At 49.4% G+C, this 18,770-nt stretch overlaps 2 protein-coding genes and 1 non-coding gene across 3 annotated transcripts; all 3 read right to left on the bottom strand.

Moving 5' to 3' along the window:
• Nucleotides 1-316: 316 nt before the first annotated feature.
• Nucleotides 317-388, bottom strand: TRNAK-UUU. Its single transcript has one exon. It is a non-coding gene; the product is annotated as a tRNA-Lys (tRNA).
• An 89-nt stretch (nt 389-477) lies between these two features.
• On the bottom strand, nt 478-3,325 carry LOC119278252 (phosphatidylinositol transfer protein 3-like). The gene is made up of 5 exons (XM_037559609.1): nt 3,072-3,325; nt 2,071-2,329; nt 1,395-1,431; nt 1,093-1,309; nt 478-922 (listed from the first exon to the last, which is right to left on the bottom strand). The coding sequence occupies exons 1-5, from the start codon at nt 3,165-3,167 to the stop codon at nt 812-814; spliced, it is 720 nt and encodes a 239-aa protein (XP_037415506.1). The 5' UTR covers nt 3,168-3,325; the 3' UTR covers nt 478-811.
• An 11,690-nt stretch (nt 3,326-15,015) lies between these two features.
• On the bottom strand, nt 15,016-18,360 carry LOC119278251 (phosphatidylinositol transfer protein 3-like). The gene is made up of 3 exons (XM_037559608.1): nt 18,208-18,360; nt 15,628-15,895; nt 15,016-15,525 (listed from the first exon to the last, which is right to left on the bottom strand). Exons 1-3 carry the CDS (start codon nt 18,301-18,303, stop codon nt 15,155-15,157), a joined length of 735 nt encoding a protein of 244 aa, XP_037415505.1. The 5' UTR covers nt 18,304-18,360; the 3' UTR covers nt 15,016-15,154.
• Nucleotides 18,361-18,770: the final 410 nt, after the last annotated feature.

The raw sequence follows: 18,770 nt of genomic DNA, 5'->3' as shown, positions 1-18,770 counted from the left end.
CTGAACCCAAGGACTTGGTGACAGAGGTTGGCGGCTGCCCTGGCCACGAGGCCAACGACATGCATCCTCAACCACCATGCAGTTTACTCACTGCCTCTTCGGCTCCTTCTTGACTATGTAAGATTGCTAATTGTTTAGGGCTTGAGTTTTGAAGGTCAGGACATGGGGAATTGCCTAGTAAGGGGACAAACGGTTTAGTTTTTTTTTCCTAGATAGTCAACACCAAAAAAAAGGTCTAGTACTCACGGCCACGTGGTGCGGGCCAAAAAGATGGTGCTACTTCCGTAAAATGTATGCGGGCTGCAAAACATCAAATCGCCGTCCGTGGGGATCGAACCCACGGCCACGTGGTTAAAAGCCACGCGCTCTACCACTGAGCTAGGACGGCTAATGCGGCACAAATTATTCCATATGTTTTATGAAAGCACAGTAGTTTCCCATTCGTCGACCACAACTACACGAGAGAAACAGAGAACCACAGATATGTGATACAACAAAAGGTGGTATCTTCACGTGATCAGACATACTCCGATATACCTACCACTAAGTACCATAGAGTTCTTCCGTATTATTGATCCGTCGACGTTAGCACCGGCTGGGCTGGCCACACGTACGAAGCAGTCACAACGCTGCAAGAGTGTGAGAGCAAGCTGCGCTCGTCTCACTCCCTTGGTTACATCCACATCGCACGTGGTTAATTTTGTTCAGTTTTACTAGAACTCATCTAGATGATATATAATTTGGTCTCATTCACCTTTCATAGCTAATTTGTTTTGGGTACATCGATTCCTCTTCCGTGCACCTCCTCACTCTACTCGAGGGGAACAATGGGCATCTTCCCGCCGTACATCTCCGGGAGCTGGCCGTCCTCCATCTCCCGCCGCAGCGTCTCCTCCAAGCTCTTGTCGTCCACGAACACGAACTGCACCGGTCAATCGAGACGACGCAATTAGCCAGGATTTGACTTCTCAATAAACATTTATCAGCCAGCTTAACTGGTAAAAACATGCTCGAAAACACAAGAAAAAGAATCGACAACAGAGACGAGAAACATGAACCGTTATAATGTTCTTGGCCAGCGAGGTTAACTACCTTGTCCCTGGTGTTGGCGTCGATGAAGGGCTGGACCAGCTTCCACGCCTTCATGAACAGGTAGGGCACATGGATCATGAGCGCCTTGCCCAGCCTCTCCGGGTAGTAGTTTTGCAGGATCTCTATGGCCGCGATGTAGGCGCGCACGTCGCAGTTGGCGTACCCCCACCCCTTTAGATCCACGACGCACAGAAACTTCTCCTGCCCTCGAGGGATCCTACAACAATCCGATTTCAGTGTCATGCTAAGCTCTACCACAAATCATGCTGATCGACAGACATGTGGGTGTGGTAACGCGCTACCTGGCACACATGGCGTCGAACAAGTAGACAATATAGCCTGCAGAAAGGAGAAGAAAATGGTATCAATGGCCGCTCCAAATGTTTTTGTATTGTATATATCATGTGATGGTTTCATTTCTTCAAAAAAGGTAAATATTTCGAAGTCACACCTTTATGATTTTTCATCCAAATAATCACTAGTCCATCTATTCCAAACTAACTGAAGTTTTAGCTTTGTCCTAAGTTAAGCTTTTCTCAACTTTGATCAAGTTTATTGAAATATATATCAGTGTCTACAACATTACATTATTTCCATTAGTTCCATCATAAACTATGTTTTTATACTTATTGAATGTTATAGGTATCAACACATTTTTTAACATAAATTTTGTCAAACATCCGGAAGTTTGACTTTGGATTGGAGGAAGCACTTGGGCCTCATAGTAATAGAGTCTGTTTTGACCAGTTGATTCAGCCCACATGCAAGTGTTGACAAGGCCCCCTAAAAAAAAGTGTTGACAAGGTACAACCCTTGGACTGTGGTTACGTGAGACGACTGCGTAACGGTTGTGATTCGGAGATACGGAATATTTACTAACCAGCCCCAGAGGTTCCTCTCCAAAACATGCATCTTCAAATTCCATTCCATTTAGCCAGCAAGAAATCATGAGAGTGAAGGTGAGATGTGTGAACGTACGCTTGAAGCCGGCCATGTCGCGGGTGGCAGAGAAGTGCTTGGCGGGGAAGGCGAGCATGACGGGGCGGCCGGCGCGGTCGGCTCCGCCCATGTAGGCCATCTCGTGCGACAGCTCCGTCCGCACCAGCTCCGCCGGCACGACGCCACCGGGCACGGCCTCCCGCCTCCACGCCACGAACTTGAGGAGCATCGCCGAGGCCTTGCCGACGGCATGGCCACGCGCCCGCAGGAACCGCCGGAGCGTCAGGTTGTCCACCTCCTGCACGCGTCGTGATCAGTACGTTCGGTCCGTTGGATCATTGAATTTACTGAACTGAATCAAAAAAATTACTGCTGAAATGTTCTAGCTTCACGCGCCATGTGCGCTGATGATTCGGGCATATTCGGTCCGTTGTAACTAGTATATCCTTGCTTGAATAATTATCGTGGCCATGCTTCACGTGGCCACGACTTTGCGTTTGCTAGCTAGAGAGAGGTGAAGCGGGCGGCACACCCGTTCCCATCACTTGTGCTGCAGCATTTGCTTATTCGGTCAACGATCAGTTTGTTAGGAAGAATCCCCATCAGCTGGCTTAATCAATTGATTTTTCCATACAACCAACTACTAACAAGATGTTAACCGGTGACTGGTGACAACGTCAATAGCACTGTACGCACTACTGGGCAATTAAAGTGACATGTTACCGGCCATAAAATACTACAGTAATACAGTCTGTTGTTTGTGTTCTGCTCCCAAAGGCCAGGAGAAGGCCAGAGTGGCAGACTAGGAATAGCAAGAAAACGGAAGCATCCATCCCAGTGGTCATGAAGAACAGTTGTGTTGGATCGACCGGGCAAAAGAAACAACAAGAACACGGCCGGGGACGGGGATTTTCGGTTGGTTGCAGAATCAGATCGACCACTGTGAGATGGCAGAAATCCGTCAAAGCAGGTATATGCATCGACAGATCAACCCTCGAAAGGAAGACGACGAAGGAGCTACCGAAGATGAAGGAGCGTACCTGGACATGCGGGTCCTGGGCTTCCGCCATGGCCCTCAGCTCGGCGACCTTGAGCCACTCCCCTTCCCCAGCATCTCCCCCCACGCTGCTCGCCATCGATCTCCTCTCCTCTCCTCCCCGCTCCTGTCCTTCTTACCGGTACTCTGACTCTGTGAGTACTCGTAGAGCGCGGGGGAGTCTCTGCCTGTCTGGTCTGACTGGCTGCAGGGAAGCTAGCTGTATAGACGCCACGTGATTGACTAGGTGTTACTTATTGTTTGGCCGGGTGGAATATAAGCGAGAGGCGGGAGATGGGAGTGTGCAATGGTTCTTCGTTCCTTCTGCTCGTCGTGGCGTGGGCCGCATTTGACTGCGTTCCCTTTTCCGGGAGATCTATGTAGCACGTATGCAAGTTTTGACTTTCGGTAGGCCGGCTGCTATTGGACGGACTGGTGTTCACAAAACTTTCATCTCGTTGTAGCGTCTTTTTCGATGAAGGATGGATTTTATCGGCTCAAATAAGCATTGAAAGCACACGTCCAACCTCTATAAGAAAAAAATTGAAGGGTAAAAAAAAGAGCTTTTTTATGGTACCCTATACTGCTAGGAGAAAGGGAGCAGTATATATCTAATCTCACCGTTGATTTCTTGAGGGTAGTTTAGACCCTAAGTTTTCACATTAAAACTCCGCCTCCCCCACACACCGCGGCCCCAAGCAGCCACGGTTCACCTCAATCCCAATGCGCCGTTCCCACACACCCTGCCGGCTGTTCAACTCCCCTCGGTCCCTCTTGCCGCTGCCACTGCGTTAGTTGGCTCCGTCCAATCGCCATGCTCCTCTAGTAAACCTTGCAGGCTCGCACATCGGTGACCTTGCGGCAGGCCTCGAACATCTGCTACCTTCTTATGGATTAGAAGTTCAGTTATCTATGATTGGGTATATCCGTATATGTGGTATGATTTCATCGTAGAAACTGAGTGGCCTTAAAAATTTCTTGCAAGTGCTACTGCTAACTGCCGCTCCTTGGAAATAACCGAGCATCACTGCGATTGCCAACAGACTGAACTAATATATACTTTACAACTTAAAACCTGAATTTGTGTTGGACATGGACAACTATACGAAGGTGAATACCAATTACTAAACTATCCGTGAGCACCTGTCGCCTACGTATTGCTGCCTGGGAGCTGTGGCGGGGGATGATGTATTTCTGTATGGCATGGCCTTCTTTAATTTCGACGGCGGCGAGCTCGTCAGCGGCGTCCGGTGTTTTTGCCACCACCGTCATGAGTCAGGCCGCGATGAGCAGTCTAAGCCAGCGCCTCACATACGGCCTGGCGACGAAGAGCAGGACGGGTAGGGGACGTCAGGTGAAACCTGCTCCAAGCCACCGAGCACGGGCTGATCGAGGAAGGGACGGGACATGGGCATGCGGAGATTCATGCGGGCGGCGACAGAACAGATGAGAAAGAGAACGAGTGGGTCGCATCAATCCATCTGACGAGCTGAAAATATCTTCCCAAATTGCCCTCAAATCTTGTATACTGCTCACGTTAAACAAGCAGTGCACGCTGTACTGCTAACCCGATCCAAGCAGTATACATCCCTTTGAGGCGTTGGATCATCAGAAATGAACGGCCAATATTCATTCCAGGGTACCATAAAAGAGCTCAAAAAAAATGATTGACGAAATATGAGAATGACCATTGGTACCAACCATCTCTAGACAACATAAGAGCAATGCAAAATGCTCCTCAACAACAACGCCTTCAGAAAGGGAGCGCCGCTTGTCGCAGATCTAACCACTAAAGACGGGATCTTGTTTTTTCACCTTGAAGATTGATTTTTTTTGAGACACGCCTTCAAGATTGATGATGCCATGCCCCTCGGCATAGCCAAGAAGATGAACTCGACCCAACATCCATAGGACGGGCCGAACCGATGACTCGGACTCGGAGTCCACCAGCTATAGGGGCACATCAACAACTCTTGCAGGGGCCATGTTCTCGTCAGACGTCAGTTGCCCCCGGGGTCCTTCATGATCTAACTGTTGCTTGTCTTTGACTTTGTCTTTGTCTGGACAAAACGTTATAAGTGGAAACTTCTTGAGTGCGCTACCTTTGTGATTTGCAAGAAGGTCAAGGGCTATAAATCACACAATATTCACCCGAGAGGCAGGAATACCACAGTTGGTGAGCTAATAACAAGTGTTGGTGGTATTCAATTCTCTCCATGGATGGAAACCAGCTAGTGACCCGACGTGCGAGATACCATAAATCTCTCGGCAGTACTCATAGAAATAGGGTGTGCATGCGAGCGTTCATAGGGGGTGAGTGTATGCATGTATGAGCGCATGCGTTTGTACTATGTTAAGAAAAACTTGGTTCTGGCTGAAATCGGAGCCCAACTAGTGCCCTCAGGAGCTATACCGTCTTTGCCTTTTTGCTCGGGTGTCACTAATTGGTTTACGGCCCGAAAGGTCGACCTAAAAATTTACCATGGTCCAACTATAAAATTTTCTATGGCACAAACAATAAATTTGCCATGGTTCAAAATAATTACTTTCCCATGGTCTTAATAATGAAATTGCCATGCTAATAACAAAAAAACTACCATGGTCTAATTAATAAATTTTCATGGTCTAAAAAAGTATAATTGTCATGCTATCTATAAAAAAATTGAACATGGCTAATTTAAGAAATTTCTTTTTAAAAACATGGCAACTTTTGGAATTTTGTAATGGGCACATGGCAGAGTTGGGGATTTTTTTTTCTTTGAACAGACGGCAAATTTAAGAATTTGCCATGGACACATGGCAAAGTTTAGGAATTTTGTTCCTGAAACACGTGACAAATTTCTAACTACCAAATATATCTCTAATAGAGAGAAATGGGTAGTGGAGCTGCGGTGTATGGCGGCTAAGAGGACAAGGTCGTAGTACTAAAGAGGTCAAAAGATGGCTTCAGCTGACCTGATGCCGCTCCATCGCTTTGGGATTCGTGTTGGCCATCCGACAGCGAGCAAGCCCTTCACTGGGAATCGTCAAAAAACTAACGTCAGCTAGTAGATAACATTTCTCTTAAGTTTTTTTTTGCGGGGGGAAAGCATTTCATTTCATTTAATCAATAGTGAGAGTACAATCATTTGAAATGACAATGCTAATCTCCTAGGGGGAATTTGCTAACCAACAAGCCGTATGCTGCTGACCACGACCCATTGCTGCCATGGCATGTGCAGCCTTATTCTGTGATCTACCTATTTTTGTGACTTGCATTGATCTTTCTTGCAACATCTCTGAAACGGCCGCCACCTGAAACATATTCCTTGATCTTTCCTTTGAACCTAATTCAAGGAGCTTCAAGATCTCCGCACAGTCTGTCTCGACCTGGATAGGCAAGGGAGTCCAGTGCAACGCCAGCTTCATGCCCTCCTCACACGCCGATAGCTCTGCCTCCAGTGCGCCCGGGCAGTTCCGGATCCATCTGCATGCTGCGTAGATAACCGCATCTGTGTGATCACGTAGGACCATACCGGCACTGGCTGTTCCATCTGCCTGTACAAACGAACCGTCAAAATTGAGCTTTGCAACACCACATGGGGGAGGAATCCAACTAGGTTGTACGCTAGGCTCCAGCTTATGTTGAGCACCATTGTTGGATAAAAGAGCTGGTTGCTTCCCCTTGAGGATGTCCACCTCTGGCCCCTGTTTGATAAGTAGCAAGGAATCAACATAGCTACAGAGAAATTTCTTTGATGCCTCGACCGGGATCAGTGGTTTGTAAGTTCGTTTCGAACATGCCATACACGCCATAGTAGCATGAGCGGGAGCATACGCTGGGTCTCATGTAATTGCTGGAGGCAAAGAAGGAGCCATTCCGGTTCCATACCTTTGAGTGAGTCATCAGCTGGAAGGTCCCAAACTAATCTCATCATAGTCCAGAGATTACGTGCATGTTGGCATTGGACAAGTCTCTTGCCCACAAATGGTACAGATCACATCATGATCAAGGTGATGGGGCGCAACATATTTTCTCTGGTAGCCAAGGCCCCTCTCGCAGCCTTCCACGCAAACACCCATACTTTACGTGGGGCGCCGCAGCTCCACATCAACTTCCAAGCTGGTCTTGACCCATCTGGACGTCCACTCGACTCGCCAATCTCCTGTGTTGCCATGAGACGATCCTGAGCCATCCTATATGCTGATCTGACAGTGAACATTCCATGCTTGTCTGGCTGTCAGGCAACGCAGTCCTTTTCCATTCTACTAGAGGGTTTGATTTTCAGTATTTCATCAACGTCGACCGGAAAGAAATGTTGTCAAAGGAGTGTGATGTTCCATGAACCGTCAGTAACTCAGTATGCATAAAATCGGCAACCCATTTCAGTCTGCACCTTCTCTTAAGTTAATTGACTAGTGACACATTTCACTCCCACATTTAAGCTCAGTGTCCTCAAGGCGGTGTTTTGATAAGTTTGTTTTCTTAAAATAATACTACCAACACCCTAGCAGCAGGACTCGGGTCCAAATTCTGTCATGTTTAAATGCCATTAATCCCTTACCATATCACTCCGCAGAATGCAGGAATGCTTTCTGTCAGAAAATACCCTACGCATCTGCTTGCCACCACAACTTAAGGAGGACAGCCAACCTCCGCGTAATGCGGATCGCCTCAAGGCGACGCCTGACCCTGGCGCCGTGCTGGTCGCCGGCGCCCCCGTTGGGTGGCTTGGGATCTCGTTTTTCCTGCCTGGCTGAAGCGGGAGCGGAGGAGGCTGCACCGTTGGCCGAGGACATGTCCACCGACGTCCATCCCATGCAGTCTGGCGTGGCTCGTCGGAGGAAGACTGACGACGAGCTGGCTAAAGAGTTTTGGGTGGATATAGGATACCCAACGCCCGCATCTAGGGTGTGGGAGAAACCGCATTCTCGACATACAGGTGAGGTGCTCTCTGTGTGTAGGTCGGACGCGGTTGCAGTCTCATCGCCGGAGGAGGCAGAGGGCGTCGTGCTTCCCGTCCCGGATGCAGACAAGACGGCGCTCGGCGAGGTGAATAGTCTAAGGTCTCATACTCCGGCAACTCGCGGCGTCCACAGGGTGGCTGGCTTGACTAGGCCTCTCGTCAAGCCGTGGGTCGGACCCATCCCGCCTCCTCGGATGTCGCCAACGAGGACACTGGGCCATCTTCTGCCGCCGGAGTGGCTCGCTGTTGGGGCGTCCTCGTCGCAGTCTACAGCTGCGCCGCTCACGTCGGGCTTGGCCGTGCAGCCCGCCGAGCCGACCGCGGTTCAAACCTTCGATCCGACTTCTTCGGCAGCTCCAAGTCTGGCTCGCGGCCCGATGCATCTTGGACGTCCATTACGGATGGCCAATCTCGGGCGTTGGCTAGGCCACATGTGGAAACGGGTGCAGCCAGAAGAAAACCCTAATCCCACTCGTTCGTTCGCGGCCGTTGTTCGCTCTCCTGTGATGTCGCGTCGGGACGCCTCCTCCGCGCTGTCGGGGGCCGCCGCCGGCCGCCAACCTCCGAGCTCTGCGCCGCCGCCGATCGCCCGCTCTCCCTCGGGTGGGGCTCCCGGTCTCGCACCAGGCGTGTACCAGCCAATTCAGGCTGTCCAAACGGCCGCGCCTCAGGCCGTGCTTACGCCGTCGCATCCCGCACCGGTGCAGCTGCCGTCGTCGCAGGTCGTCCAGGCCACGCAGCCACATCAGTTTGCTGGTTACCATCCTCAACAACCGCAGCTCCTCCTTCATGCTGGAGGCGGGTATGTGCAGCAACAACAACACATGTCGGCTCCTCCACGGTACCATGCATTGCCTGATGTGACGCAACAGCAGTTTCAAGACCTCGCCGCCGGTCCGCCTGTCTACGGCAATGCAGTCGCCGGGGTTCCTGCCGCAGCCCGGCCGCGCAAGCAGAAGGGTGGTAAGGGCGGCCGCATCAAGCCCCGTCAAGGTGCAGCTACTCAACATCCTGCTCTCCCGCAAGTGGTCACCGTTGCTCCTATTTTTGCTTCTGCCCAACCGGTGCAATCCTTGGCTCAGATGCCCCGTTTGCCCGCTGTGACAGCAACGCAGATGCAGTTTGCAACTTTACCTTTGGACGCCCAGCATATTCAGTCTACAGGTGCTGTCCAAGAGGCATCAGTACCCAAAAAGCTTTGGTGTTTCAAATGCCAATCTGCTGGACACAAGGCGGACGACTGCGAGACGCAGCAATATTGCTTCATCTATAACAAGACCAATCACCCTATGACCATGAGACGGTGCCCTGCCTTAAAGCTACCAAAGCCGGCGGCGATGCTATGTGGTTATGGAACTGAAACCATGGCGTTTTTTCAGATGCCTGATAATGTTTGTAGGGAGGATCTCTCACAGCAAGACTCACGGATAGCTTTGGTTTCGATTTCTGGTGGTTCACTTTCTGCCAATATTGTGGAGTTGGAGGTGGCTAAGATTGCTCAGGTTCAGCATGATTGGAATTGGGAGACGGTGCCACATGGTGAGGATGCATTTCTGATGTCGTTTCCTAGTGAGGAGGTTTTGCAGAGGGTGACCGGTTTTGCAGTTTTCCTCAAGTCTCACAATGTCACCATCGAGTTCAAGCCTTGGAAGTCAGACGCGATACCACATCGTTTCGAGCTTATTTCTATTTGGGTACATGTGCACGGTGTGCCTCACGCTCTTCGTCATTTCTTGGGTCTTTGGGCGGTCGGCTCGGTTATTGGAGCTACTCTGGATGTCGATCTTCTATGGTTGCGTCGCAGAGGAATTGTTCGTATTCAGGTAGCGGTGCTGAACCTTGATGCTTTCAAGAGAAGCACAATTGATTCTCTTTCTTCTGACGTGGTCATTCAGAGGAAGGGTTATGAGTTCCGGTACAGCCTGGAAAAAGAGGACTTTCGTGTTGATGCTGATTTTGTGCCTCGAGTATGGGAGCATGGGGATGATTCAGGAGGCGATAAGGGACATGAGAGGGATGACACAGTGGGGGGCAATGATACCAGTAAAAGGCCCAAACCCACTTCTTCATCATCCAACAACACCTCAGCCCCTCCTACCTCGGGCGGAGTGGTACCCATGCAGATGGCCATTGCCGTCACACCGTCGAACCCTCATCGAGGCTTACCTGCCACAGCTGCTTCTTCGTCACTCATGGGGTCTTCTTCGCCGGTGCCGGCTACTTCCTCTAACATTGCTTCTCCGACGACGCTGGCGCCCCGATCCTCGACGCCGCCTTCACCGACTCACTGGTTGGCGCCGCCGCACCTCGACGACGGGGGTCACATGCGTCCCATACCGGAGGGGATGGCAACCACTGTGGTGAATGCGAGCGCTCCATCGCCACCACCATCGCCTACACCTGTCTCTCTGACTCGACGGGGAGTAATCTTCTCCCCGTCCATTCATGCTTGCCAGGAGTCTGCCAGGGCGGAGCTCCGCGCGTTATCATCTACACCTCCGTCACCAGGGGGCGTCAGCTTCCGGTCCCGAGGAGGCTGAGGAGCAGCCCCTGCGATCTTCTTCTTCACCACCACAACAGTCTACTCCGCCTCTCAGAGTCGTCGGGACAAGCTCAGCGGCCGATATTACTCCGTCGCCGTTGAGGCGCAGCGGGCGTCATTACGTCGGGACTGACAGTTCAGCAGCCACTGACGAGGACTCTATGGTGAAGGCCATGCGTAGGACGGCTGCGCGCAACCTCGACTCCGAAGGTACACCCTCTCGCAAATCTTTTATGTCTTTTGATAAATCCAAAGTATCTTCAAATATCACTAGACTTGGAGTGTCACTAGGACGTAATAAGAAAGAGATAGACTTCTCGGTTAGGGCCCTTAAACAAGTGGAGTTCGACCGGCTTATGGTTGCTCCTAAGTTGTCGAGCTTTGTTGACCCTCTCGTGTCAGATGAGGAGGATGAGGATGCTGATGCCAATCATGAAGGCAAGCTTCTCTCTCATTTGGTTAAAGACACGACTGAAGTAGACCTTGACGATACTGTACGCGACACTACGCTTTGTGAGCTTGTCGCGTCGGTGCATAAAAATAAGTCTAACTCAGGAAAGAAAAGAGGGCGCTCTTCTAAGAAGGCAAAGGTCTCTAAACAAAAAATTGGTTCAGCATGAGAGGCATGTTTTGGAATAGCAGAGGTCTAGGTGACTTGGCTAAACACAAACACATTGCCGATTGTGTAAAGGATCATGCGTTGGACTTCGTGGCTATCACTGAGGCGGGCAAACGTGACTTTCCAACACGTGATCTGGACCACTTCTCATGTGGTTTGGACTACGAATGGCACGTCTTACCGCCGACTGGGAGGTCTGGTGGAATATTGCTAGGTATTAACTCTACGTACTTGCAACTATTGTCCACGTCAAAGGGGGAGTATCATATCAAATTCCACCTTTGAAACAAGTCTGACAATTTCCTTTGGAGCCTGGTAGCTGTATATGGCGCCGCTCAAGAGGAGTTTAAGTCTGCATTTCTAAAAGAACTTGTTAATACCTGTCGAGACAATCCCCACCCCATGTTAATCGGGGGGGATTTTAATATCCTTCGATATCAGCAGGAAAAAATAATGACCGGCTTGATACAAGGTGGCCTTTCCTCTTTAATGTTGTTATTGACAGTCTGGATCTGAGGGAGATCACGATCTCTGGTCGTCAGTATACCTGGGCCAATAACCGATCGGTGCCAACCTTTGAAAAACTTGACCGGGTGCTAGTTACCACCGACTGGGAATATAAATATCCCCTAGCCTCGGTCCGGGCATTAGAAAGAATTGAGGCCTTATCGGATCACGCTCCATTGCTCACCGATTTTGGACAACCAATCCCAAGCTCTGACCTTCACCAATTTAAATTTGAATTGGGATGGCTCACTAGAGAGGGATTTCATGACCTGGTTAAGAAAGTGTGGGCACGCCAGCCTCGCGGTAACACACCCATTCAACGATGGAATAATCGAATTCGCGCATTGCGTCGATTCCTTCATGGATGGGCCAAGCATACTGCTGGCATCTACAAAAAAGAAAAACTGCGACTATTTACCTTAATTGATTCCCTTGATAAAATAGTGGAGGTGAGGCCTTTGTCTGCAGTTGAGATTGAGCAAAAAAGCAATCTAAACAAGCAGATAGCCCGCCTACTACGCGAGGAAGAGATTAAATGGTATCAACGTTGCAAGGCGGATTCGCTTGTGCAAGATGATGATAATACGAAATACTTTCAAATGCTTGCCAGTGGCAGACATAGAAAGAAACACATATTCGCCCTTGACCAGGAGGAAGGCCGAATTGAGGGGGACGTACCACTTAGAACTTTTATTACTAAGTATTACAAAGAGCTTTTTGGACCTTCAGCTAAATCAAATTTTCAGCTGGATGAATCCATTACTCATGACATTCCTCAAGTTACGGAAGCACGGAAAATGAATTCCTAACCTCCCCGTGCTCTGAGGAGGAAATTCGAACCGCAGTGTTTCAAATGGAACACAACAAGGCTCCGGGTCCGGATGGCTTTCCCGCAGAGTTCTATCAATGTTTTTGGGACGTCATTAAGGCAGACTTGGTTCAGTTGTTTAACCAACTGCATGCTGAAGACCTTGACATTTCTCGTTTAAACTTTGGGGAAATTATCCTATTGCCTAAGATGAAGGAGGCTAGTCGTATTCAACAATATTGTCCGATTTGCCTTCTGAATGTAAGTTTTAAAATCTTTATGAAGGTCGCAACTAATCGGTTGAACGGGGTGGCTGACCATGTCGTAAAACCCACTCAAACAGCATTTATGCAAGGCCGCAACATATTAGATGGAGTGGTCGTCTTGCACGAAACTGTACATGAGCTTCACCGAAAAAAGTTGAATGGTGTCATTCTTAAAATAGATTTTGAAAAAGCCTACGATAAGGTTAAGTGGCCCTTTTTGTTGCAAACTTTGAGCATGAAGGGGTTTTCACAAAAATGATGTCGTTGGGTAGAGAGCTTTGTCTTTGGAGGCAGTGTGGCCATAAAAGTTAATGATGACGTTGGCAACTATTTTCAGACAAGGAAGGGGCTTCGCCAAGGGGACCCCGCTTCTCCTATTTTGTTTAACATTGTGGCCGACATGCTAGCTACCCTTGTTGAGCGGGCTAAACTGGACGGTCAAATTAGTGGTGTCATTCCACACTTGGTAGAAGATGGCCTATCTATTCTACAATATGCGGATGACACTATTCTATTCATGGATCATGATCTAGATAAGGCAAGAAATCTCAAGTTGCTCTTATGTGCTTTTGAGGAACTTTCTGGTCTCAAAATTAATTTTCATAAGAGCGAACTTTTTTGCTTTGGCGATGCTGCAGAATCAGCACCTGAGTACGCTGAGATTTTTGGATGCCAGCTCGGGCAGTTTCCGATTCGATATCTGGGTATTCCCATACACTATCGGCGCTTAACTATCACTGAGTGGAAGCATGCGGAAGAGAGACTTGAGAAACGCTTAGCCAGTTGGAAGGCCAAGCTCTTGTCTTACGGGGGACGATTGATCTTGACCAATTCAGTTCTAAGCAACATGGTTTTATATATGTTGTCATTCTTCCACCTACTGAAAGGGGTTCTCCAGCGACTAGACTACTTTAGATCCAGTTTTTTTGGCAATGCGATAACGAATCCAAGAAATATCGACTGGCTAGGTGGAGCGTATTATGCAGACCTAAAAGTCAAGGGGGGCTGGGAATCCAAGACCTTGAGATTAAAAACATTGCTCTTCTCAGCAAGTGGGTGTACAAACTACTCACTGAGAATGGAGTATGGCAGGAAATCATTTGCAACAAGTATGTGGGATCCAATGCCATTTCTCAAGTTCATTGGAAACCTGGGGATTCGCATTTCTGGAGTGGTGTGACGAAGGCCAAGGAATTCTTTTTCCAATTTGGGACCTTCTCAGTTAGGGACGGTTCTCGGGTTCGATTCTGGGAAGATATCTGGCTAGGGAATAACCCACTAATGGTGCAATATCCGAGCTTGTATAGGATTGTTAGACATAAATTCGTCACAATCAAACAAGTTTTAGGACAAGAAAATCTTGATATTTCTTTCCGTAGGGACCTTTTTGGCCGTCGCCTGCAGCATGGAATGAATTACTCACTCGCCTGGAGGACATTCAATTGTCAGGTGAGCCGGACATTTTTCGATGGAACTTACATCAGAATGGCAAATTTTCAGTCAAATTCATGTATGATGCAATGGTTCATTGTGATGTTCCAGTTGATAACAGGAAATTATGGAAGCTCAAAATCCCTCTAAGAGTGAAGATTTTCCTCTGGTTTCTTAACAGAGGAGTCATCCTAACTAGAGACAATCTGGCACGATGAAACTGGCATGGTTCCAAGACATGTTTCTTTTGCCAACATGACGAGTCTATTAAACACTTATTTTTTGAGTGCAAGTTCGCTCGGGCAGTTTGGGCCATAGTTCAAGTAGCTTCGAATCTATACCCACCACGTAGTGCACGGAACATGTTCGGCAACTGGTTGCGGGGTATTGATAAACAATTTTCTGCACATATTCTTGTGGGAGCGGCGGCCTTATGCTGGGCACTGTGGCTTACCAGGAATGATGTGATTTTTAATAACAAATGTGTCTCATCTCCTATACAGGTTATTCATGTGTGTACACGATTGCTCCATACTTGGTCTATCCTGCAGAGGCAGGAGGACAGAGACCTTTTTATGATGGCGTCTACACGGCTGGAGCGTACGGTCAGGGAGGTTTTCTACCCCATGGATGGCGGTGTGACCTACGGATAGGATCTGCCACTCCTTAGGCTGGACATGTTTTTTTGATTGGCATTGTATCGAAATATTTTTTGCTTTTAGGGTACTCTGGACTTTTTTGGCTGTGTGCATCTAGCTATGTAGAGGTCGGGCTTTCTTTCGATGCGATTGTATCACCTTGATATATCTATTCAATGAAATGTCCTTTATCGAAAAAAAGAAAATACCCTACATACAGACGGTGACAGTGCAATGCGAGCTCTCTCCCCCAATTACATCTACATACAAGAGACCCTGTCCTCTTTGTTTCGGTGCTACATACATCGACCGATCGTACGTCGTAGCTACCTAGTCGTCGGTGAGTGGGGCAATGGGCAGCTTCCCGCCGTACATCTCCGGCAGCTGGGTCTCATCCATCTCCCGCCGCAGCGCCCCCTCCAGGCTCTTGTTGTCCACGAACACGAACTTGTCCCTAGTGTTGGCGTCGATGAAGGGGTACACCACCTTCCACGCCTTCATAAACAGGTAGGGCACATGGACCATGAGCGCCTTGCCCAGCCGCTCCGGGTAGTAGCTCTGCATGATCTCGATGGCCGCCACGTACGCGCGCACGTCGCAGTTGGCATACCCCCACCCCTTGAGATCCACCACGACGATGAACTTGTCCTGCCCCCGTGGGATCCTCGCGCAGACCCTGTCCAGCAGGTACACAACAAGCCCTGCACCGGGTGAAGGTAACCAAGATCATCGAACTCCATCGTCGATCATTAGCAAGCGAAGATCAGAGGCCGTGGGGGTGAAGGTGGGGTCGATATGCGTACGCTTGAAGCCGGCCATGTCCCGGTTGGCGGAGAAGTGCTTGGCCGGGAAGGCGAGCAGGACGGGGTGGCCTGCGCGGTCGACGCCGCCCATGGAAGCCAACTCGCGCGACGGCTCCGCCCGCACCAGCTCCGCCGGCATGACGGCGCCGACGCCCCCTGGCACGGACTCCCGCCTCCACGCCACGAACTTGAGCAGCATCGCCGAGGCCTTGCCCACGTCGTGGCCCCGCGCGCGCAGGAACCTCCGGAGCGTCAGGTTGTCCACCTCCTGCACGTACGCGTCAGTATACTGAATGGAATTAACTAAATTAACAGTGTACTCAATTCTTCTAGCTGCATGCGTAGAGCCCCAAAGAATCTACAAAGGTTTACTTAAGCTTCCAAACTAATTCTCTCTCCCCTTGAATTGAATTTAAGTGGCGTTGACCCCCTCATCCCTCTATTACCAATCACAATCATCCACATCAGTTTAGATGTAACTTTTTTAAGTAAACTTTTATAGATGTAGTATTACTCTGTGCCAGTGCCATGTGTCTCGGTGAGTCGAGCTTATTCGGTCCATTGTATGCTTGCTTGAATAGTTATTGTGATGATAGAAAAATCAGTTTTGCTAGTGGTCTCATTCACCTTTTATAGCCATTGGATGTGATGCTATAAGATGCGTGTGTGGTGATGTGGGTTGTATCTGTTCTTGTTTTTAATGTGAATGAGACCAAACTATATCTCATCTAGATGAGTTCTAGGTACTCCCAAAAAAATAGGAGTAAATAGCCAAAAACTATCATGATTGGGGCAATTTCTAGAACTATCACTTTACAATTCTTTGTCAAAGCCTGCCAATTTTGCGCTAACTTTTGGCTAAAAAAAATACCCATTCGAGTTAGGTATCGGTTTGGGCGTTTTAAAATCATTTATAACATGGTGGCCCCACCTGCTAGGGCTAACGTGTCATAAAATATCAACTCCATTAACTTTGAACGTCATGTTGCCAATACTATAGGTGGGACCCACACGTCGGCATCAACCATTTTCTCTCTTTAAGTATCTATGGGGATATTTCCTCGAGCAGCTTGTAGACGACTGCGCCATGGGCGTTCTCCACTACCAGGCTGACATCCCTGACGTGTCTGGACTCATCGGATCAGGTCATGGTGATCTCGAAGTTGCACCCGCCCAACACCATCGTGAACCGTACCAGGATCTCGCCGGTGTACCAGTGTCGGCCCAAGGCGACCGCTCGCCTGCTAGACACCTTCATCGCTCGGCCGTGGGCGGGGTTGACGACCAACTAGCTCAGCTCAAGCTCCATCAGTGAGAACGCCGCCGCCACCGGCGCTGACTTCTTGTAATCCAAGACCTCGACGCGGACCTGTGAGCTAAGGAACCATGGCGGCGACACGGGCATCTCCATTACATGGGACAACACGAGGGTGCCCCTGTAATACACGTCCACCGCGGAGACGATCTTCACAGGGATGTCGTTGGCGCCGAGCTCCCCGACTTCTGGCCCAGGAAAGGGGAAGCGTCCGCGAAGAGCCGGCGCGGTGGCACTGCGGAGACGAGTCCGTGCTGGCCTGCGAGGGACGGCCACTGGGCGAAGCAGAGCGCACGCCACGTGTCCGGGGCTAGAGGCGGCCGGCGGCGACGCTAAACCTAGCCTCGCCTCCTGCACTTGCGAGCGGCTGATTTGACCGAACGCACGAACAGGAAAGTGTTTCGCCCAATGCGTGTGTGCGAGCCGTTTTTACTGGAAATGACGTGTGGGTCCCACATGTCATAACGGTCAACGTAGCAATGCAGCTTAATGGGGTTGACTTTGTGACACGTCGGCCCTGACGGATGGGCCATATATGTCATAACCACTTTTTTTGCGGGTTGTCATAACCACCCTTAGTTTTAGGTCAATCGGTCATCAACAAAATTCGATAGTTTTTAGAAAAAATAGCACAAAATTAGTAAGTTTTGGCAAAAGAAAAGTGAAGTGATAGTTCTCAGAAAAATGTTGTCTCAACTGTGATAGTTTTTGGATATTTACTCGAAAAATAGTTGGGCCGGCGCGGCGCCCATGCTTCACGTCATCACGTGGCCACATGGTTCTGCTAGCTAGAGGTGAGCTACGAGTACGATACGCCTGTTCCCATCACTTGTCCTGGAGCATCTGGTTGTTCAGTCGAGGATCAATTTGTTAAGAGGAATCCCCCGTGTCCATACAACTAACTGCTACCGAGATGCCCTGTATGCCTTATTGACCAATTAAAGTGACAGGTTACCGGCCGTATAACGTACTCATATATTCTACTGATACGTTTCCCGGTATAAAAAAAGAAAATCAGTTAGTCCTGCATGTAGCGTTTTTGACACGTATCGGCGTTTTTGACACAATTGCGTTCTGCTTGCAATCTGCTAAAACTAAGCATGCAAACGAAACAAAGAACGCGGCCGAGGATTTCTGGTTAGTTGCATATCGACCGCCGGTGACAAAGTGATAATAGCAGAACCGTCGAGCGTGCATACGCACCCACAGTTCATCTCTCAAAAGGAAGACGTACGACAGCGACGAAGATGAACGAAGGAACGTACCTTGACATGCGGGTCCTGGGCTCCCGCCATGGCCCTCAGCTCGGCGACCTTGAGCCACTCCCCTTCCCCAGCATCTCCCACCACGCTGCTCGCCATTGATCTCCTCTCCTCCCCGCTCCTGTCCTTACTGCTGGTACGGTGAGCACTTGTAGAGCGGGGAGTCTGTGCCTGTCTGGTCTCTGGCTGCAGAGGAGGAGGAATGCAGGATAGAAAGGGAAAATCGATAGTTTTGTATAGTTTGTGTTTGGTGGCACTACTAGTATGCACACGTGTTTGACTTATTAGGCCACGCTGCGAGACCGGTGGAATATAAGCGAGAGGAGAGTGTGCAGTGATTCTCCGTTCCTCTGCTTGTTTCCCCGTGTTCCATTCTCCGGGAAATCTTTGTACTAGCACGGATGCAAGTTTGACTTCTCGTAAGCCGGCTGCCATTGGTCTTGTCTCCGGCCGGAGAACTTTCATCTCCCTCTGTAAACTAATATAAGAGCGTTTAGATTACTACTTTAATATCCTAAACATTTTTATATTAGTTTACGGAGGGAATACTTGCTAAATTCAAAATT

The sequence above is a fragment of the Triticum dicoccoides genome, chromosome 3B, assembly GCF_002162155.2.
Source record: "Triticum dicoccoides isolate Atlit2015 ecotype Zavitan chromosome 3B, WEW_v2.0, whole genome shotgun sequence".
Lineage (NCBI taxonomy): Eukaryota > Viridiplantae > Streptophyta > Magnoliopsida > Poales > Poaceae > Triticum > Triticum dicoccoides.
This window is presented reverse-complemented; position numbering and strand designations above follow the sequence as displayed.